Source organism: Onychomys torridus, unplaced genomic scaffold (assembly GCF_903995425.1).
Source record: "Onychomys torridus unplaced genomic scaffold, mOncTor1.1, whole genome shotgun sequence".
NCBI lineage: Eukaryota > Metazoa > Chordata > Mammalia > Rodentia > Cricetidae > Onychomys > Onychomys torridus.
The window spans coordinates 2,246,167-2,268,521 of record NW_023412870.1 but is presented as its reverse complement, the minus strand read 5'-3'; the positions used below and the strand labels follow the sequence as shown (position 1 = coordinate 2,268,521).

The following is a 22,355-nucleotide window of genomic DNA, read 5'->3' as shown; positions in this document are numbered from 1 at the left end:
TTATTTCACAGGAACCGCTGTAAAGATGGGGCCGTTTTCTCCAAACCTGCAACTAGATTGTTTTGTTTTGTTGCTCTCACCCAAAATGAACTCTAAGGCTTTCACAGTGGGTGCAGCCTGTCCTCGTAGGCCTGAGACAATCCAGGCTCATAGTTCTGGCTTCTGGCAGACAGCTCAGACCCAAGAGGCATGTGCATGCTTTCAAAGCCTAACCCAGAGATCGCCTGGGTCTCCCCAGCCCTCGGACAAGGAAAAGAAATGACATCTTTATCTTTGATAACCTCAACCCCAAATCTAGCACTGCTCTTTATGATGAACGAGAGCTAAACTGCTAGTGTTTTCTGATGGACACCACTATTATTTGTTTTTAATTATCCATTTATGTGCATTGCTGTTTTACCTGTATGTGGAGCTGCTAAACCCCCTAGAACTGGAGTTACAGTCATTTGTGAGCTGCCATGTAGGTGCTGGGAATTGAACCCGGGTCCTCTGGAAGAGCAGCCAGTACTCTTAACCACTGAACCATCTCTCCAGACCCCAATGGGCACCACTATTTATATTCTTTTCTGCAGAGCATCCTAGTAGACAGGGCTCTCATGGCCTCACTGCATGGGCCTGGATTATGTGGCAACAGACCAATGTCCAACTACACATGCAGGATGTGGGACATGGACAGGAGAAGGGGAGGAGGCAGACACGACCCAAACCCCAGGAAATGGACCCACAGCTGTGGAAAAACTCAACTTTTATTATTACCTGCCTAGTGCAGGAGATTAAAATTGCCTCAAGCTAAGTCCATATATTAGTGTAAAAATCTGTGTCTCTCCCCCCAAAAATGTACAAACCCACGTGATTATAGAAAAACCAATGTGGTAGCTACAATAGAGATTCCCCACCCCAGCCTTGGGCTATGGGTCCCTCTGCCCCCCATCCTACTATTTACTCCACAGAAACATATAGGCTTTGAGAAGTCCTAGCTTGCAGCTCAGCGGGTAGGAAGGAGGGGTGTGACGAGAATCAGGACCGGGATCACCCCAGGTCCAGCGTGTCGGGAGGGGGGTATCAGAAGGAAGCCAGGCTGAGGACCACCATAGGGGTTAGGTTTCCTTGTCCACCTCATCCCCCAGTTTCTCAGCTGGCAGTGTCCAGTGTGTGACAGGAAGGAGGCCGGGGGCACAGCCACCTCCCCAGGAACCAGTGTTGTCCAGTGGGGCCCAGGTGCTCCAGGGGCCTTGTCCAGTGTGTGCCCTGCATTTGTCCCCATCCTTCCCCAGGGGATGGCTGGAAGAAGTCAGGCAGGATCCCAACCACAGGGCCAGCTGGGTGGGTGGTGCTCGGGAGATGGAAGGAGAACAGGAAGGGAGTGTGTATCCAGTGACAGAGGCTTCAGCTCCTTGGGCAGACCCAGCCCACCTGCAGAAATGCTGCCTCTCAGGGATGGTGGGGCGGGGTGCCTTCTCTCATTTTAGTGTCCAGCTTCCCCTGGATGGCTCCCAATGGGAAAGGGCTGCGGCGTCCTGAGTTCACACTGTGTTAAGTGCATCATCTGCCAGGAACCGATGAAGCTGGGCAAAGGGCGGCCGCTGCTCAGGCTCCCGGCTCCAGCACCGCAGCATCAGCTCATAGAGGGTCTGCGGGCAGGCGGGTGGCCGGGACAAGTATACCTGCGAGGGAGAGGCAGGGGCAGGTGCTCTTTAGTCTCAATCACCACATGCTCTGCCCCTCCCGGCCCCTCCCACACGCCTCTGGCCCCGCCCACACGCCTCTGGCCCCGCCCACAAGCCACAGCCCCTCCCTCGGCTCCAACCTGCCGGCCTTGGTCCCTGAAGAACTCCCCAGCATTCTCGATGACCTGCTCATCTGTTAGCTGCCCAAAGGGCTGGGACCTGCAGAGCATCAGTACCTCCCACAGCGTCACTCCAAAGGCCCACACGTCACTTGCTGTCGTGAACTTCCCCTGGCACAATGCAAGAAAGGTAGAGGAAGATCTCAGGCAGGGCAGACCCAAGGTCTACCTATCCTAGCCCCGGGCTGTCCTTCTACCTGACCCCCTTACACCTGCTCCTCTGTTCCTGCCTCCCCCTCCTCCTGCTCTGGCCCTACCCTTCTCCAGCTGCCTTCCACCTGCTGGTACTAGCCTCTCTCTATCCCACTCCAACACCTTCTATCCCCAGTTTCCAACTCTTGCCCCTCCAGCCCACTCTTGGCTCCTGGATCCCTTTCCCCACACACCGCTGTCCCTTCTTTTCCCAGTTCCTTGATCTGGGGTACCCTCGACTTCCAGAAAGGCAAGTGGCTGAGAAGCCAGAGAACGGACAGAAGGGCAGCTAGTGTCCCCTCCCAGCCTGCTTCTTTTGGCCGCTCACCATGAGGATGCACTCCCAGGCCATCCACCTGATGGGCAGCACTGCCCGGCCCTGTACACGGTAATAATCCCCAGCATAGAGATTCCGGCTCATGCCAAAGTCAGCGATTTTGATGGTGAAATTTTCCCCAACCAAGCAGTTCCTGGTGGCCAGGTCCCGGTGCACAAAGTTAAGTGTGGCCAGATAACGCATGCCTGAGGCGATCTGGGCTCCCACGTGCAACAGCATAGGGTAGCTGAAAGAAGGGGCCCAAGAGGAGGTCACAGGGCAGTCCAGACTCCTCCCCACTTTCCATGCGTCTATCTAAGAGAGGGAGGGGAGCCCACACCTCACCACTGGATAGGTCACTGCTGATCCAGGAAGGGAAGAGGTTCAGAATGGGGCAGGGCCTACTCCACCCACCCAATCCCAAGGAGCTCATGCTTTGTTAGGCTGGAGAAGAGAGAACTCATGGAGGCTCCAGGCCTCTGTGCCTGCTCCTCCTAAGATCTGAGCCTTTCTGGCCTAGTTCATGTATTACCATGGACATGAGTTCCTCACCCTAGGTCCCTCTGGGACGTCTACACACCCATCCCCACCCAATGCTCCCCGCCCCTCCCCAGCTTGAGTGATGGGCAGGAGTCCCACTTGTGGTGGTGCTCTTAGGAAGGCCCTGCCTCAGGGAGTGGTACCTGATTGTGGGCCCCTGGTCAGACTCTCTGTCCCCAGGAACCCCCTGAGCTGCCTTGTTTTCCAGCTGGTGGGCACTAAGGAACTGGTTCAGGTCACCATTCTCCATGTAGTCTGTGATCATGCAGAGGGGGTCATCCTGCACACACACGCCCAGGAGCCGGATGATGTTTGGGTCCTTCAGCCTTGACATGATCTTGACCTCCTTCAGGAAATCATTCCTGGAGAAGCAGGGAGAAGGCTGGAGAAGTGGCATGGCAGTGGATCTTTCTTCTTGCCTTCAAGGACCTCCCTCTCAGACACCAGGCTCTGCAGCTCCCTGATCTTCATGGCATCCTCCCCACCCCACCCTTTTCCAGACATCATCCCTAGTCCTTACCTAGCATTCTTTTTTTTTTTTTTTTTTTTTTTTGTGAGCTGAGGATCGAACCCCAGGGCCTTGCGCTTGCTAGGCAAGTGCTCTACTACTGAGCTAAATCCCCAACCTAATTATTATTATTATTATTATTATTATTATTATTATTATTATTATTTTTCCGAGACAGGGTTTCTCTGTAGCTTTGCGCCTTTCCTGGATCTCGCTTGGTAGGCCAGGCTGGCCTCAAACTCACACAGATCCACCTGCCTCTGCCTCCCAAGTGCTGGGATTAAAGGCGTGCGCCACCACCGGCCAACCTAATTATTTTCTAAATTGAATTAAAGTATGCTTACAACATTTCCCCTCTCCCTCTCCTCCCTCCAACCTCTCTTGTGTCCCCCACGTCACTCTTTCAAATCTGCGGCCTCTCACCCTTTAATTATTATTGCTATAGGTATGTATGTGAGTAAATCTGTGAATGCACTCTGCCAACCCACTTAGTGTTGCTGGTGTGTGTAGGTTTCGAGGCTGACCACTTGGGACTGGATAACCGAGTAGGGGACTGATCTCTGGAGATTAGCGTACTCTCTCTCAGAAGCTGCTAATTGCCTACAGCTCCCCATCCAGGAGTGGGGCCCCATGTGACTTCCCCCATTCACACTGGCTTATGCTGTCACTGTTGATGCTGTGGGTCTCACCTGGCATTTTTGGTGGCATCTGGCCGGAGGATCTTCACCGCTACCAGCAAGGGGTGTCCCTTGTGCACGCTGACAGGGAAGTCACCACTGACCAGGTCTTGAGGGTTTTCTACTTCACACAGGTGCACCTGGAGAATGAAGGTCATCCACTCAGTCTCGAGGTCCACCAAGACCACAGCATCACATGGGGCATCATGGCACAAACGGCAAGTTGCTGGGCCGAGGAAGCATGCAGGCATGGCAACAAAGCCCTAGATGAGCCAGACACTGTAACTCTGGGCAGGCACCCTCCTTACCTCCCCAAACTGGCCCTCGCCAAGCTTCTCCTTGAAGCGGAGCCGTGACCGGGGGAAATCCACTCTGGGGGGGCCATCCCCAACTGCCCCTGGGGGCAAGGCGGGCACAGCATAGGTGTTGCCCCCAGTGACACCCTGCAGGGTGACAATGTCAGCCTCGGCATAATGGGGAACGCTGTTCTGGGGAGGTGGAGGTAGAAGCGGGGCGCCCGGCTTCTCGGGTTCCATATAGTCCCCACTGCAGGCTGGAGAGGCGAGGGAGAGAAGACAGAACGAGGCATCAGGAGCAGCACATGTCCCAAACTCCCCTGAGGTCCCGGCCTCTATGTCCCCTAGATCCCCGCTGCCAGCCTCAAACCAGAGAAGGCAAGTGTGGGAACAGTGCTACGCACCCAAAGGCTTTCAAGGTAGCACAGTTAAGCAGAAGGTATCAGAATATTTTACCCTCTGGGGTTTCCTGGCATAACCCTGACCACTAGGTAAGCCTGGGCTGGAAGGACCTCCACCCAGCATCTGAAGCAGGACCAAGCCACGAGTCTCATCCATGTTCCAAACCCTCATCCCACTGACCACCAGCTCCTGCTACTGTCAGCCCAGGCCCTCCCTGCCAGTTACTCCCAATCCCAAACACACCAAGCTCAAAGACAGGCAGAGACAGGGTACACGGAGAGGGGAGAGGGTGACGGGGCCACAGGCCCCCAAGACAAGATGTTTACAGACAGGAGGGAGGCAGAGCTGTCCCCTCTAGGCCCTGGGGAAAGGGCCACAATGAGAAAGCAACTCAGAGAAAAGAAGAGCAGGCAGGAGCCGCATGAGCCTTCTTCACCTCTGGGACTGCAGAGAGAGGACCCAGGGGGCAGGGGGCAAGCGCCCAGGGTGAGGCCCTCCTCCTCGCAGCTCTAGAGAGAGGGGAGAATAAAGGAGGAGTTACAGAAGAGCAGCACCACAGCAGCGTCCTCTCCAGCTCTGGAGAGCAGTGGGAGAAGAGGAGGGGACAGAGCTAAGACCAGCAGCCTTCCCCATGGCTCCAGGGCGGCAGAGCAGGGGAGCTCGGGAGAGCAGAAAAGGCCACAGTGAGGAAGCGGACGGTGCAAGGTGGGAGGGCTTTTCCCTGCCCAGTAGAGGTATGGGGAGCCTGCAGAGCCCAGCGGCAGAGGGGCTTACCCTGGGTGTTGGTGGGTTTGGCCCAGGCGGGTGTGGGGGGGCCCGGGCCTCGAGGGGGACGGGCGTAAGTGGCCAGAAGGAGGCGGTAGGCCGGATTGGAGAGCAGCAACGCTGTCGGGAGAAGGAGGGGGGAGACACGGGGAAGGGATGAGACTCGAGGCAAGACGGGGGCTTCTGGGGATGAAAGTGGAGGAGACAGAGATAGAGTAAACCAAGGCCCTCACCAGCCACAGAGAGCTGAATGGATGATGGATGTGTACGGAGGGGTGAGTGGTGGTGGATGAGAGCTAAAACTGCTGTCTGAGTGCTGGCTAGACAAATGGGTTTATGAACATCGGTGGATGGTAGGATGGATGGGTGCTCGAATGAGTGGACGGATGGACAAAGATGGATGGACAGATGGAAAGAGCAAGTGCCGAGGGGTAAGGGGACAACGAGAGGGTACAACAGAAATCTATGACACTGTGGACAGGATGAGACCATTGGCATTCTGGGTAATACATAGGAAAACCTTGGGGGAGACTTTATGGAGGTACATAGAAATAAGAAGATGGACTGGACTGGCTACAGACGGTGAAGGAGAAGGAGGGATACGACAAGAACCCGGGCAGATGCCAAGGCGGGACTGGAACAAGGCAGGGCCTTACCGGAGCCATTGGGGACACAGGGCGCAGAATGGGGTGGAGTCCCCCGAGGCCGGGGCTCCTGGTAAGGGGGTGGCTCTCGGGGCCCTGGGCGGTTGTTGATGAGGATGGTGTCCCCAGGAACAGAGAGGTGAACCGTCAGCTCCTCCTCCAACACCCGGCGCTCGGCCTTGTTGCGGGATTAGACAACATTAACGGAGCCACGGCTTCCTGGGAGCTCGGATCCAAGCTGGCCTGTCCCCTGCTCATGGCAGCTCCACTCCCCTGATGGCACCCCACAGGACCCAACCCAGATCTGGCCAGGCCCTAATTATCAACCGTAACGGACATCACCCTTCCAGACATGGGAGGTCCGGGCATTCGGAGAGCAGGTGACCTGCCACTAGCCCCCTTCACTGGCTCTTCTCCAGCTTTTGCTCCCAACAGGTTGGTTGGGCTTTCCGTTAGAGAAGGACCCCAGATGGACAGAGCTTGGCTGGAGGACAAAGGTGAGGCTGGGAGATTTGTTCTCCTGGCTTCTCCCAGAGGGCTGCTTTACGTCCTGCACTGGAAGGCCCTGCCTCTTTCAAGGGCCCTCTGAGGACTCTCTGCTCTTGCTCCTCCCTAGCTCCGGTAACTGCCACCGGGTCTCAATCAAAGGAGACTCACCGTGGTGGGAACTGACTCACGTTTGTCCGTCTCGCACGCCATGCTCACTCTGGAGAGTGGTCTCTGCTTCTGATGTTAAGCCCAGCCCTACAGCTCCTACCGGCCCGACCGTGCTCCCACGGACTGTGCTCCCATGCCCGCCCATGCACAGCGCATGCGCTGCCCACCTTGCTGAGCAGGCGGCGCCAGTGCAGCCTCCAGAGCATGAGCGCAATGATCAGCAGCAGCAGCAGGATGATGGCCACCAGGCAGCCGATGAGGATGGCAGTCGGGCTCCCCTCCGCCTTGGCCACCGGCTGTTGACCCCGGGGCTCCAGCTCTGACAGGGGAGAATGGTCAGCACCACAGCAGGTGTCCTGCCGCACCAGAGGGGGAGGCCTGGGAGGAACTGTACCCAGGGACTGCTCACCAAAGCTGCTGACGTTGGTGGGAGGTGGGCCAGGCGGCCACCAGGGGGCTGGCGGGAAGGTTTCAGAGGAATCGTTCACCGCGTCTGGGGTAGCAAAGAGAAGAGGGAGTCAGAGCAGGGACCCCGGCGACCCAGGTGTGTGAGACCTAGGGGACTCAGGGGGACACAGTGGTCAGGAATCTAGTCAGAGCAAGCCCATTGGTACAGCAGTGTGGGAAGTCCCCGGCCGAGGGGGAGTGGAGGACGGGGTGAGGGGTGGGGGGTGGGGAGGTGGGGGGGAAGGGTTCCTTGTGGATCTCCAGGTTTAAGACAACAGCAGAAGTCTTTCAGGCTTAACCAGAACTCCTGTCACCCTCATTCAGGATAGACCAGCAATGAGGGACTCATACAGGAAAGAGAGAGATTTGGGGACAACAGGGATCCTACGCAGCTATGATCCTAATGCTTGGGGAGGCTGAGGCAGGGGGATCATGGGTTTTAGGCTGGTCCAGGTTACATTATAAGACCTGTCTCGAAAACATAAAATATTTTGTAAAAATAATTAAAAATTTTTTTAATTAAAAAAAAAAAAAAAAAAAAGAATATACTGCAGGTGGGTAAGACCTGTACTGAGCTTGGGTATGGTAGTACATGCTTTTAATCCCAGCACTCAGCTGGCAGAGGCAGGCCTATCTCTCTCTGAGTTCCAGGCCAGCCAAGGCTACATAGTGAGACCTTGTCTCAAAAACACAATAAGAATCTACAAAACACCAAGAAAAGGACCGGGTCTGATTATTCTGCCCCGTCTGAGAAATCTCACAGGTGACGGAGATACCAGGAATCCATATGCTGGGGTCACTACGGGGTTGACAGTCAGACCAACAGGTAAACTTAGGTAGGGCTAGAGCCAGGCACACTCTGGGGCTTACTCGAGATGAAAGAGATCTCACTGAAGAGTAACCAGGGTCCCGCAAAGAGGAATCGGCACTGCAGGAAGCGGCCCACGCGGCCCCCCAGGGGCACTGAGATGGCCCTGGCTCTGGGGTCTCCGAGGCTGCCCCCCAAGGCATGGCGCACAGGCTCTCCCTCCCAGGCCATGGCAGGGCCCCTTTTAAACCGACATTCCACCCCGCCTGGTAGGCGGGCTCCCAGAGTGTGCATGTTGTTACAATGGACCTGAGAGAAAGAGGACACAGGGTCAGGCCAGGAAACACAGCACCCCTCCCCCTGCCCCCACTCCCGGCACCGGTGTCCTCCGAGGGCCTGAGGGCCCAGCTAGCTCACCTGCATCGTCTGGAAGGTCCTCAGTCGGTCAAACTCAAACTCCATCTCCACATAGCCACTGGGGAAGCTATGGTTGCTCCATCCTACGTAGTCATAGCCTGGCCAGACCCGCAGCTCCTGGCTCTGCCTGAAGTCATCCAGCCCCACCACACCATCTGCCAGCTGGCCCAGACCGCCATACTGCAGCCTGATTGGAGAGGACAGGAAAGGACTGTTCAGAGGGAAGACGGTTGGCCACGCAGGTTCTGTACCCACCACCAGTAGGGGCCTGAACAGCCTGGTTCTCACCCCTCTCCCTTCCCAGCCCACCTCAATGTCATTCATCTACCCAAAACTGTTGCCAGGGACTCACACCATGCTGAAGTGCCACCACTAAGGCACAAGGTTCAGTCTATAGTGTATTTAATGTGACAATTCCCAACAGACATTCTTAGCTGGGGGTGGTGCCTTGTTTGTTTTTAGATAGTGACTTAGGGGGTCTGGCTGGCCTAGAACTTGCTATATAGCAAGTACGAACTGAAGGCCCCGATGTTACTGCCTCTACCTCCCAAGCACTGGGATTACAGAAGTTCTGGTGCCCTGCAGGTTTTCTTACAAGGTGAACCTTGTCTGGATCATGGGCCTCTTTCTAATCCATACAAAGTGCCCTTTGGCTATGGGCATCTTACCATCCTTCATTCCCAGCCTGTCCTTTCAGGCCCCACCTAATTGGCATTTTCCCCAGTTCTTCCATTTTACTGCCCAGGCTACTCCCTGCTCCACCTCACCTCACCTCACATGCACACGTACACACACACACACACACACACACACACACACACACACACAGATCACACACACACACACATATACATCACACACCATACATACACACACACCACACACACACATCACACATATCACACACACACCACACACAGCACACATACATACACCACACATACCACACATATACAACTCAGCACACACATCACACACGCACACATACATACACCACACATACTACACCACACACATACACATAACACACACACACACACACACACCACACAGCACACACACAGACCACACACACACATATACATCACACACCACACATACACACACACCACACACACACATCACACATAACACACACACACCACACACAGCACACATACATACACCACACATACCACACATATACAACTCAGCACACACATCACACACACACACATACATACATCACACATACATACATCACACACACCACACATACTACACCACACACATACACACACACACACACACACACACACACACACACACACACACACACACTGGCCTTCTCCCATCCCAAGCTCGGTACAGGTCTTACCCGCCTGCAGTATATCCATCATAGGTGGAGTCATTGAGATGCACCACCTCAGATAAGTACATGGTCTGCCCCACGGGGGCTGTGTACGACAGGAGTCCATCTGGGAGGGCGGAAAGGGAGTTAGAGGCATCAGGCCTGAGTGATTTCAGCCCCTTCTTCTAAGTGTGGAGACGGCAACATTGTCCAGTCCCTCTCTCCTCTCAGTGGCAGCTTCCTGACAGAAGAGGACCTCTGATACCCCTCCTCACATTCCCTATTTCTTGCTTCCAGGACTGGAAAGGGGTTCTTGTGAGGCTGACCTACTCACCCCGCCAGAGGCAGCCATACAGCTCCACCCGCAGACAGACGCTCATGACTCGGTCAGCCCGGGGGTAGAAGCGGACCAGCCGGGCCACCATGGGGGGCCCAAGGTCCTTCAGCACCACTCCACCAGGATCCTCATTACCCGAAATCACCTGTGGGCCAGGAGGAAAAGGGTGGATGGGTGGGTAGGGCTGCAGGTCAGAGCTAACCTCCCAGACCTCGGCTCAGCCTGCAGGGGCCACCAAGACGCTGGCAAAGGGTGACACTGAGCACGCAGCACTGTGGGACGCAGCTGGGCATTTCTAAAAGGAGGTTCTGTGGCAGTGACCACTGATGCCTCCTGAAGCTCTGGAGGCCATGCTGCTGTACCCAGACCCTCCCCCAGAATCTCAGCACCCTGCCTGCTTCACCCCACTCTCTCTGTTCATTCAACAGCTGACCAAGTGCCCGCTCTGGACCAGACATGACCTCAGTGGTGAAGGGAACCCCTCCTCACAGGACAGCTGTGAGGAACAAGAGGCAGTGTGTGGGGCAGAGCAGCGAGGTGGGCGTCCAGAGCAAGCTCTGCAGGGGGTGACATCTCTGAGGAGCACTGGGCGGAGTAAGAGGAAGCCTCTGGGTATCTGGGGAAGGGCTGACGGGCACAGACGGCAGCAAGTGTCCCTGACTGTGGAGAGGGACCCTGGTCTGTTCCACAGATAAAGGCGCTATGGCACGGCGTATGTACATGTGTGCGGGTTTGCATACGCAAATGCAGTGCTTGCAGAGACCAGAGGATGGTGCGAGATCCCCTGGAGCTGAAACCGGGTTAATCGAAGTGCGTGATTAACTCAGTCAAAGAACTGGAGTCTTTTTCCCCCTCCTTTTGATAAAGCCAGTGTTGGGCTGAGAGCTGGGTGTACTGTTTGCAGCCCTGAGGAAGGGGTTTGATACAAAGTAGAAAGGGATGGAAGCAGGCTGAATGGCTTAGACTTCAGCTGGATGGATGAACACATGGCTTACAGCTGGGAGGGAGGGTGCAGTGATGGGGTTCAGGAAATGCCACAAAGGTGGGCATAGAGAGGAGCTGAGAGAGCGGGCCACCTAAACACCATCTTAGTTTGTGGTCATGGGGTGGGGGTGGGGGGCTGTAAATTCCCCAAGCTGAGAACAAGAAAAAGGGACAGATTTGGGATAAGAGTGCGGACTGGCGTCCACTGGAGAGGCCGATGGTAAGTCTGAGACCCGCACGGGATATTAAGAGGCAGTCAGGCTGGCAACACTGGGCGATGCTCCTGGCAGAGTCTGGAGCCGGACATGCTAGAGCATGGGCAGTGGCAGGTGCTGTTTAGAGTGTGGCAAGGAGAAGAATGTGCCCTTCCCAGGTGCCTCCCTTTTCAGCCTCACCTCCTGACCCCAGCGGTCCCTCCAGTCCATCCAGCGGCGGCCATCTCGGGAGTAACGCAACCGGTAGCTTCGGGAGAACTCTTTGCCCAGGCCCCCAGCATGGCGGCCCTGTGTGCCTACCAGAGCCACCAGGTGCAGCCTCCGAAGGTCCACCTGCAGGTACTCCTCCTCTTTGGGGAACACAGGCCCTGCAGGGCACCATGCTCCATCTCCATCACTGCTTTCCAGCCTGGGAGGAAGAAGGAGGTCAGGGCAACACTTGACCTTGGGTCTTTTTTATTTTTGTGACAATGTTACTTGTAACTCAGGTTGGCCTCACTATGTAACCCTGAACTTCTGTTCTTCCTGCGGCTACCTCCTGAGTGATGGCATTATAGTACATGCCACCACACCCATTTATGGGGTGCTGGGAATTGAATACAGAGCTTCATACTAGCTGAGTACCCTAAGTGAGCACATTGCCAGCCTGGTTGTGGGTCTGTTAAAGCCTGCTCCCACCACACTGCATATGTGTCGCTGGCCTGGGCCTTCTCAAAAGCCATTTGGAGCACAGAGGAGTCCATTAAAGAGCTCCCTCAAGGCAACCCCGAGCAGCAGGTACCTGCTGTGGCGGGCAGCGGTGGAGTCTGACCAGGAGCTGGACACGGAGATGTCGCTGTCTGGAATGGTGCGGTCTTGCATGCCCAGGGCATAGCGGCACTTAGCTGGAAGACACAGGCACAGGATGGGTCAGGGTCCCCCCAACTCTCTGACTCCCAAGCTCTATTCCTCAGGGACCCAACAAGAGTCAGTCTCCTCACCAGGGTCAAAATGTCCCTTCATGTCAGCATCTCCAACTGTCAGCAAGAGGGGCAGCAGCAGTAGAGTTGAGAGGGCCCCTGTCCCCATCGCTCCTGGTCCCTCCGGCCTATGGAGGAGGGGACAGCATCTCTGCAGGGGACAAATCGGAGGAGAGCCGGCTCACAAAGGATCTCGGTACAGCCAACAGCAAGAGACAGACAGGAGGGCTGCTTTGGGGATAAGGAGAGGAAAACGGCCAAAAATAAAGATGAGAAGTCACCGTTTAGAGCATGGTTCTACATTTAGACTGCCTCCTACACACCAGGCACCGGCTGAGACCTTAAACAAGACTCCATAACCTTGTCGCCAGCCACTTTCTAAGGTAGATGTTATGATCCACATTTAACACACAAAGGAACCAGAGATCCGTTCATTAAAGAACGTGCCTGAAGCCCCACCCCACCCCTCAATCAACAGAGAAAATAAAAACAAAGACAAAAAAAAAACGATGACTTCAAAAAAATGTAGGCAACACACAGTAGAGAGAAATGGTTAGAAACTAAGAACTCTTACAAATGGATAAGAGAAACAATTTTATAAACAACCCAATATAGAAATGGCCCAACGCTCTGAGGATTCACTTCATACAAGAACAGAGCCAACATGTTTAAAATATATATTTTAAAAAATAGTCAAGTTCACTAGAATTAGAAAAATACAAATCAGACTGACAAAGGAATGTTTCTCTTTTTTTTTTTTTTTTTTTTTTTTTTTTTTTGAGATAGGGTCTTACCGTGTAGCCTCAAACTTACTATGCAGCCTAAGGCTTGTCTTGAACTTGGAAGAAATCCTCTGCCTCAATATCCCAAATGCTGGAATTACAGATAGATACACACTTGACATACCTAACTTGACAGAGTATATTTTAAGATTTTTTTTTTTTTTTGGGTGCTGGGCGGTGGTGGCGAACGCCTGTAATCCCAGCACTCGAGAAGCAGAGCCAGATGGATCTCTGTGAGTTCGAGGCCAGCCTGGGCTACCAAGTGAGTCCCAGGAAAGGTGCAAAGCTACACAGAGGAACCCTGTCTCAAAAAACAAAACAAAACAAAAGATTTATTTTTTAGATGTTCATGCATATCAGTATTTACCTACAGGTATGTATGTGCACCACATGCATGCAGTACCTGAGGAGGCCAGAAGAGGGAGGCAGAACTTCTAGAACTTGAATTATAGATGGTTGTGAGTCGTCACCATGTGGGTGCTGGGTCCTCTGCAAAAGCAGTAAGTGCTCTTAACCACTGAGCCATCTCTCCAGCCCCAACAAAATATTGTTAAAGGTTGTATCTTCCATGGGAAGAGGGACAAAAAGAGAAGCCACCATTTTTTTGTGTGTGTGTGGGGGTGGGCTGCTGTTATAGTATCAGAATCTACTTGGAAAGCAATCTAGCAATATAATCAGGGCAGATGGTTCAAACAAAGGAAATAGGAGAAGAACTTAAAACTGTCCCCAGATGTCCACCACAGAGCCTTTGGTGAGGACCCAAATCCCTAAGCTATGTGACTACCCACAGGGGATGTTCTGGGGGTTGGGAGTGGCAGGGGACAGGGTTAAACTTCTATGTAGTTATGAAAAGAAAAAAAAGTAAAAGGCCAGAGAGATAAGTCAGTGGGTAAAGGCACTTGGCTCCAAGCTCGATGACCTGAGTTCTATCCCTGGGACTCACAGGTGGAAGGAGAGAATCGGGGTAGAAGGTGAAAACTGACCCTTTTTTATTTGTTTCTGAGACAGGGTTTTTCTACAAAGCACAGGCTGTCCTGGAACTGTGTACACCAGGCTGGCCTCAGACTCACAGAGATTCACCTGGTTCTGCTTCCCAAGTGCCAGGATTAAAGGTGTGTGCCCCTACTACCAGAGGATAAATATATATCCTCTGACCTACAAACACACAAATAAATGTAATTTTTTTTTTTTTTAAAGAAAGACAGCTCAGCAGTTAAAAGTACTGGCTGCTGTTCCAGACAACCCAGGTTAGATTCCCAGCAGTAACATGGCAGCTCACAACCATCTGCAACTCAAGTCCTAGGGGATCCCATGCTCTCAGTTGGCCTCCGTGGGCACCAAACATGCCTGTGGTGCACAGACATACATGTAAGCCCAAACACCCATACATATAAAATAAACAACAATAATAAATTTGAAAGAAAGGCAGGGTGTGGTGGCATACCCTGGCAAGTCACTTGAGAGGTGAAAGACCAGTAATTCAAGGCTAGCCTCAGCCCCATTCTAAAGTTGAAGCCAGCCTGGGCTACATGAGACTCCAAATCAAACACCAAAAAACAAAATCCGACAAATGTTTAAAAAAAAAAAAAAGTGAGGGCTGGGGAGACGGCTCAACAGGTACGAGCGTTTGTTGCTCTGACAGAGGACCCAGGTTCAGTTCCTAGGACCCACACCATGGCTCACAATCATCCATAACTACAGTTCTAGGGAATCCAATGCCTTCTTCTGAGCTCCGTGGGTACCAGGTGCATACACACACACATCATGCAGATACACATGCAGGCAAAACACCCATAAATAGAAAATTTAAAAACAAACAAAAACAAACAAACAAACATGTGAATCTGATTCGGCATGTGTTTTCCATGAAAAGCCAGACTCAGAAGTACAAGAATCACTCCACCCCATGAAAGCAAAGGATAAACAAACCCACGCCTGTTCACACTCTCATATGTATGTCTAGTGAGGCTGTGCGCGACCATGAACAGGGAAGGGAGGGAAGAGCACACAAAAAGGAGAAAACTGGCTGTGTTTGGCTCTCCACAACTCGTGAGACAGTGGCATGTATTCATGTAAAACCATCTAACACATAAACCAATGTAAAACCTACTCTGGTTTTCAAAACCTAAGTCCTAGAGAAGCTTCGTTGGTTTATTGAGGAAAATACAATAGAACTAAACACCAGCTAGCCCGAGCGCCTCAAACCTCTAAGGGCAAGACTCTATCAGTTCCCTGAGGACCCACTAGCAGACTGGACATCCTCTGATGCTTGGCAAAGACTCGGAACCCCACCTGGACCTCCTGGATCAGAGTCCCCATGTATCTGTTTCTCCCTGAAGACCGAGATGCTTTCTCTGTTCCTTCTGGGGTGTGGGCAGTTTACCCTCCCCAAAACCAGCTGAAGTCTTTGTATAAACTCAGGGATCTACTGTCCTCTGTCCCGGGGACAGAAAGGTTCTCCTGATGCCTGGCAATGCCTGAGGCCTGCATTGAAGTCTAAAGGTCCTGGAATCCTGAGGGATACCTACCGCCTCTCTCAAACCCCTGCCACCAGGTCCCCCCAGCTCTCCTTGCTCTGCCTCTGACATCCCATTCCCCAAGTTCCAACTTACTGAAGGTAGCAGAACCTTGAGCTGAGAAGGCTGAGTTGCCTTGGAGATGAGGGCGGGCTTAACTACAGGGAAGCCAGGTCACCCCAGGAGGTAGGAGGAGTTGGGGGAGTCTCCCCCATCCCTTTGTCCTCCTCCAGCTGCTCCCACAATGCTCTAGGGCAGGAATGTAAGAGGCAGCTGAGACCCCCCATCACTGAAGTAGCAGCTGAGGGGGCTGCCAGAGGCCACTTGGCTATCAAAGGAGAGCCTAGAACCAAAAGGCACCATGACCAGTCCCTTGAGGGTACAGCCCCATGGTGCAGGGGCGCACGGGCTGAGAAGTCTGGCAGGGAATTCCTGGGTGCCACTCTCCACCCCCACCTCTGTAGAAACAGCAGGGCCCTTGTTCCCCTGAGTAACCTTCATGCCTATCCCAGATGAGTCATCAGAGCCAGACAGTGCCGAGAGGAGCCTGGGGCAGAGATACAAAGCCAGGCGGGGACCGGAGGCAGGGGGAGACAGAAGAGAAACACAAAGCTGGAGGTAAATAGAGCAGGCTCTGAGAGCAGGGCACCGGGCCAAGCAGAGGAGCTGCAGAAGCATGCTGACAAGGTCCAGGGCAATCCCTTTCTCATCATCCCCTAGGTCTGGATTCCCACTATCAGATAGGCTTAGGAGTTCCACCTCATTGGCACCCTACCTGGCCTTTCTTCAACCAATTACAAGCCAAGGGCCAGGATACTCTGCCTCAGGCCCTTCATTCTCCTCTCCTAAACCCCATCTCCAAATCCAGAGAACTACACCCACACAGCTCTATATACATACACAGAGGTGGGATGAGACTTAACAAGCCCACTGTAAACATTAGAGTAAACTAAATGTACCATGCTCACACCTCGGGGTGCCTTACAGCCTCTCACATAGATATAAACATACATTTTCTTTCTTCTTTTTAATTTCTGATCCCCTTGCCTCTTCAGCATATTCTATGGTCTATGTGCCACCAAGACCAGCTCACACATAATTCTTACCCACTCCATACACACCTTGGCATCTTTCGTTATGTGTGTGCTTGATTTATGTTTTTGAGGTGGGGGGAGGGGTTGGTTGGTTGGTTGGCTGGTTGGAGGGATTTTTGTTACTGTTTTGGTTCTTTTTAGACAGGGTCTCACTATAGAGCCTTGGTGGGCCTGGAACTAGCTATGTAGACCAGGCTGGCCTTGAATTCATGGGGAGCCACCTGCCTCTCTCTCCTGAATGTTCTGGGATTAAAGACATGTTCCCCTACAGCCAGATGATTGATTGTTTTTTTTTTTTTTTTGAGACAAGGTCTCAAGTAGTTCAAGCCTCCAAACTCACGAAGCCAAGGAAGGCTGACCTTTAACTCTTGATCCTGCTGCCTCCCTCCACCTCTCAGGTGATTGCCACACACCCCGAGGTAATCTATCAGGTCAGCTCTCACCGGTTAGTGAGTTGCCACCTTTAGACACCTGTGAATACTAAACGCCAGACACATGCTGCTGTGACATCACATCAGAAGACAATGTGAAATCAACTCAAACCCTGGGGTCCGGGATCCCCAGAGAGCTGCTCCCTCCCAAACACAGATGGGTGACTAAGCCAGAGGGAGGAAGCCAAGAGCAGGTGGGGACAGGTGGAGCTGGGGTGGGAAAAGGAACAAGAAGAACAAGCCCATTTCTCCACTCATGCAGTCCACTGTGACCAGTGCCACTAGGGTCTGGACACACCTCCATCCTTCTCAGCCAGTCAGTTCCAGGCCAGCCGGGCGGTGGCTGGGAGAAGGGGTGCTGGACAGGAATGCCCGGCCAGAAGGGGACCCTGGGAGCGTTGCTCATTGGGCGGTGACTTCGTCTCTTGGCACCACCCGGCAACCACCGAGCGTGGCTGGTCTGGTAGGTTGGGCGTCAGGCTGGCTCCCTATGGCCGGGGCAGCTTAACAGAGCATGCTCGTAGGCATGGCACAGGGGACACCGATAGGATGACTCAGTGGGCTGCATATGCGCACCTGTCCTCTTGGGGCTCGGTTCTCCCCTCACCCAGGAAAAGAGAGATCCTTCCCTCCGAGAAAATACTTCCTCGGAAAGTCAGGGCCCTCTCCGTTTCGGATAGAGAATCAAAACCCCAGGGCGGCGGGCAGAGCTGGGGCTCCCCAACCCGCACCCCCTGCCTCCTGCGCGTCCCCACCTCGCTCCCTACCTCTCATCGCTCTCCCGGGCCGACTCTGGCGTCCAGCCCCGACTTGGGGCCTCCTCGGCGGCGGGGCGCGGGAGGGGAGCGCAGGCGCCGGCGGGGCTCGGGTGTCGGGAGGCGGCTCCCGCTAGCAGCTGTCGGGGGCCTGTTCCGGGGAGAGGAGCCAGCGCGGGGCCGGATCGCGCCCAGGCGCCGCCTCCCCGCGCCGGTCCCCCGCCCGTCCTCCCGCCCCGGCGCCCGCGCTCCCACGCCCGGCGCCGCCCCTCGTTTCTCTACTAGCGCGGAGGCCGCCCCGCATGTCCCCCTGCGCGCGTAGCCTCCCCTAGGTGATCCGCACGCCCATCCCCCGCCGCCCCGAGGCTGGGATTCAGCAGCACCAGCAGGGGCCCGGTTACAGCCCGCCCAGGACCCCCACGCGGTGGCCCCGCGAGGAGATGGCGCGTTCCCTCCTCCCCTTTTTCTGGGCTCGGTTCCTGGAGAGAGAGGGAGAGAGGCACGGAGGAGCAGCCCCAGGGCACGCAGGAAGCAGCGGGTTCCCACAGGCCCAGCACGGGAGCGAGAGCCGGAGCCAGGCTGGGGGAAGGGAGCCGGGCTCACCTGTCTAGCCAGCCCCGCTTGGTTCTCACCCTAGCCCACTTTGCTACCTTTTGGCACCTTCCACTCCGCGCCACGGCTCCCAACCTAGATTACCCCCGAGCCTGAGGGCGGGCCATACTCTTAGTCTCCACTTCTCTCTGTCCCCTTCCTCCAGAAGCTCTCCCCAGCTCTGCAGCTCTCTCCTGGTCTCTCAGGAGCCCTGAGGTCCAGACTCCCAGGCTCTGGGTCCCCCTGGGCTCCGTGCTCCATCCAGGCTGGCTCTGGAGTCCTCCTCAGGCAAGCTTTCCTCAGTTCCCAGCCAGCTCAGTCCCTGGTGGGAGCTGCAGAGTCTGGTTTCTGGCAAGGAGAGGCGCAAAATGGAGCCAGGACGAGGTGGGGGTGGAGGAGAAACATAGGCGCCCTGAAAATCACATGCTGCCCAAAAAGACCCAAGGAACGCAAGACCCAAGGATGCAAGAAAAACAATGAACACAGAGAGCTGCTGAATCTCGGAAGGGAGAGATGGGGGGCGGGGAGGAGAGGGTAGCAGAGCTTGTGTAGGAGGTGTTCTGTCCCCACTCAGCACCACCTGTCAGTCCTTCCTCTCTGCGCACCCCACACCTGCCAAGTCCCCGAAAGATGTAAGGTCACAGTAAAGTCTCCAGAAACCTTGCCGGTCTTACCACCCTGTTGCGCCTCTCAACTGATTGAAAACTCACACCCAAAAGCCTCTCCAAAGAGTCTCAAGAAAAAAACAGACAAGAACAGAAAAAGCTACCAGGAAGATAAGCGGCCCCTCGGGAGAGAGGTCAAGGCAGGCTGAGTCTCCGGTTTACAAGCCCAGGGACGCTCCAGCTGCTGAAAGACCTGCTAATAGCTCCCATGGTCTGGGAGAATTGCCTGCATGCCTTTCCACCGAGCCCTTAGGGATAACCCCCCTGCCCGAATTACCTACCCTTCTGCAGGCAGCTATAGGAAATCTGGGCGCTGCAGAGGCTGGGCGGGGTGTGCAGTCCGGCTGGGGGTGGGGCCAAGGCTTCCCAGTAACCTCACCTGCGACCGTAACAGCCCCTCCTCCCAGGAGAGACGCTCTAGGAAAGCCCCGGACAGGCGGAGCTTCAGCTCCTCACACCCCGTGGAACATTGCACGCCCCTGACTCGCGCTGGCCAGTGAACGGTCCATGGGAGGTGTGGAGGAAGCCTCTGCCCCTTTCTCACTCTCCCAGGGAAAATTCCTAGTCGGTGATGCCCACCTCGCCCCAGACCAGGGCTGGAAAGGCAGGAGGGACTGGGGCCCAGCGGAGTCCAGTGACAGCAGAAAAGGAGCTGGAGCCGGCTGGAATGTGCTGCTTGGAGCCCAGATTCCCAGGGGCCAGAGAGGGAAACCCCAGCCATGCAGGGGCCTACAGAGCTGAGCCAAGAAGCAAGAGTGTGCCCATCTGCGGCTCCCCGAGCCCACTGCTCCTCTCTCTCACCTCTCACAACTCCAGAAGCCCCCACTGTACCCTGGAAGCCGGGGAGGGCTCTTGACTTCTCCCTCTTGCACATTCTCCCATGCTGGACTGATTTTTTTTTTTCCTGCAAGCCCAGGAAGAAGAGGGGAAACAGCTGGGGGGGCGGGGATGTGAAGAGAGGCACGCAGGAGAAATAAGAGCTCAGCCCCAGGCCGGCAGACCACCCGCCACTGTAGGGAAGCAGGACAGAAGAGTGAGGGACGGTGGACCAGATGGGCCTACCCTCACCGCCCCCAACCCACACTAGCCACAGTCCCTGCCCTGAGATGCAGCTGCCTCCGGGGAAGCAGATTGGGCCAGCAGCTGGGGAGAGTGGGAAGCCTCTGGTGTGTGTGTTGGGGGGGGGGGGGTGTAGAATAGGAAGCTGGAAAAGACCCTGGCCGTAGGTCGTATTTTAAAGCCACTGAGTTCAAATGGGAATCTGAGGCCTGGAGTATGATGACCAAGGAAGATATGACATAAATCTAGGACAGAAAAATGAGACAGATGAGCCGTGGATAGTCTGGGAGAGGGACCGAGAAGGGATGGAGGACCAGAAGAGAGAGGTTGGTGGTCACAGAGAGATGATGAGGACAGAACCCAGGAGGAGAGCACACGACTGACTCCAGAGAGGCGGATGGGACCACAATGAAAGGTGGGAGATAGAGGGTGGAGAAAGGATTGAAGGGGATCTGATCCCACACAGAAGGAAAACAAATGTTTGGAAGACAAACTGGGATGGAGAAAATACAGAGAGAGGAGGTTGGAATGAAATTAAGATGTGGGAGAGAGGGAGGGAGGGAGGCATGGAGTTTGAAAGAAAGAAATAAAAAAACCCAAGATGCTGCGGGGCAGACTTAAAAAGGAAGGACAATTTCAAGATAGATGGAAGACCTAGAGATGGAATTAAACCTGTCTCCAGGCTGCGGGCCACCAAGGCCCCGCCGGCTAGCTGGTCAACCTGGTTCCGCACAGGGTCTCCATCCTTCGCCCCTCCCACCACGCCTCCAGGCCTACCTGGTCCCTTCTGCTAAAGGCAGCCCAGACCCCAGGTTTGTTCCTGATCTCCCAGGTGAGCTCTTCCTCCTTCTCACCTCCAGGTTCTCCCGAGTTTCAGCGTCCCCAGGCTCAGGCCTTTGGGGATCCAGATCTGAGGCCGATGAAGCCTCCCGGCTTTGTCCAAGTTCCAGCCTCGGGGGCCCAAGAGCAGCTGCCCCGGCCAGCTGCGGCCGGCTTCAAGGTGACCATGGCAACCCAGCCCTGCTCCCCCTCGCCGAGCCTCTCAGCCCCCGCAGAGAGGGAGGGGACAGCCTATCCCAGAGAAAGGGAGCGGAGACAGAACTGTGAAACTGGACCAAAGGGGTCTCCCAGACAAAGAGACCCCAGACAAAGAGACCCCCAGACAAAGGCCGCTGAGGAGGAGATCCGGCGAAAAGCCGCAGGCGCTGGCTGCAGCCCACGGCTTAGAGCTGAGCTCGCCCTGCAGAGCCGAGGACAAGGCGGGGTGTGAGGGCTAAAGTTGGAAGCAGAAAGGTTCGGAACTGACTGAGGGTGGTCCTTTGGGGACCTCCTTCTGAGTCCCCATCACTGCACTCCCTTTCCTGGAACTTTGGTTTTGTTCCCTGAAAAGAATCCCAGTTTCTTAACTGGCTAGCTCTCTAAACTGTTACACTGTGAGAGCGCTCCCCCAGCTGTAGCAATGGCCCACAGAAGCACCCAAAGCCAAAAGGCAACTTCAGTTTTCAGGAGTTGACCTGTTCTATGAAAAAAAAAAAAAAGCATCTTCAGAGGAGTCTCCCGTCCCGTGGTTTGAACCCCAAAGCCAAAGGACATTGACTGATTGGGCAGGCAGGGGGTGGGGCCGGCGGGGGTGGGGCCGGGAGGAGACAACTCATCTCAGCACGTGAGAGGAAGCCGGGCTCTGCCCTCTGAACGGTCTGAAATGTTGACTCCCTACCCCATCCGCTTTCCCTTGGCAGAGTCTCCGCAATGCGGTCCCTCCCACTAGGATGAGGGGCCCTGGAGATAGTGTGGGTGGTCACTCCCCTAGCATCAGCTTCCTTTGTGGCTTTCTGATGTGTCGCTGCGGATCTCTGAGTCCATCCTCCTAATCCACTTCACAGAGAGTTAAAAGACTTTGCACGGGGCAGGACTCTGGTAGAGCTCTGGGAGGTTTGTGAGGAGCGTGCTCTCCTCAAGGGCTTCCCCTACGGAGGGAGAGTAGTAGTCGCAGAAGGCAGGCTCCGCGTGCTGGAGATAGAGCTGAAAGGAGGGACCGGAGCCAGGGCAGAGTCAGCAGCGACCTGCTGAGTGGGCTGGGAGGAGAGCGCAACTTCAAGCAGGTCTAGGTGAAGTTAAGGTT

The 22,355-nt window shown here is 54.9% G+C and overlaps 1 protein-coding gene across 12 annotated transcripts; it reads right to left on the bottom strand.

The window, feature by feature from the left end:
* Positions 1-728: 728 nt before the first annotated feature.
* Ddr1 (discoidin domain receptor tyrosine kinase 1) lies at positions 729-21,716 on the bottom strand. 12 transcript variants are annotated; one of them, XM_036176307.1, is made up of 19 exons: positions 17,931-19,433; positions 13,154-13,213; positions 12,362-12,491; positions 12,163-12,265; positions 11,562-11,790; positions 10,180-10,327; positions 9,873-9,972; positions 8,516-8,702; positions 8,161-8,407; positions 7,253-7,336; positions 7,011-7,162; positions 6,199-6,364; positions 5,552-5,662; positions 4,388-4,632; positions 4,092-4,219; positions 3,038-3,256; positions 2,367-2,601; positions 1,808-1,957; positions 729-1,664 (listed from the first exon to the last, which is right to left on the bottom strand). In XM_036176307.1, the coding sequence occupies exons 3-19, from the start codon at positions 12,447-12,449 to the stop codon at positions 1,524-1,526; spliced, it is 2,733 nt and encodes a 910-aa protein (XP_036032200.1). In that variant the 5' UTR covers positions 12,450-12,491; positions 13,154-13,213; positions 17,931-19,433; the 3' UTR covers positions 729-1,523. The 12 variants fall into 12 exon arrangements, with proteins under 12 accessions (XP_036032200.1, XP_036032201.1, XP_036032203.1 ...); XM_036176308.1 differs by lacking the exon at positions 13,154-13,213 and having other exon boundaries at positions 17,931-18,069; positions 18,615-19,433; XM_036176310.1 differs by lacking the exons at positions 13,154-13,213; positions 17,931-19,433 and adding an exon at positions 21,088-21,716.
* Between the last annotated feature and the right edge of the window lie 639 nt (positions 21,717-22,355).

What these genes read in the sequence shown, in the direction of transcription:
- Ddr1 (XM_036176310.1), bottom strand. Translation starts at nt 12,449, where the DNA reads ATGGGGACAGGGGCCCTCTCAACTCTACTGCTGCTGCCCCTCTTGCTG. An exon ending in GATGGATATACTGCAGGCGG is followed by an intron (nt 8,703 to 9,872) that starts GTAAGACCTGTA and finishes CTCTCCAATCAG; the next exon opens with GCTGCAGTATGGCGGTCTGG. An exon ending in TGAGATCTCTTTCATCTCGA is followed by an intron (nt 7,337 to 8,160) that starts GTAAGCCCCAGA and finishes TTGCTACCCCAG; the next exon opens with ACGCGGTGAACGATTCCTCT.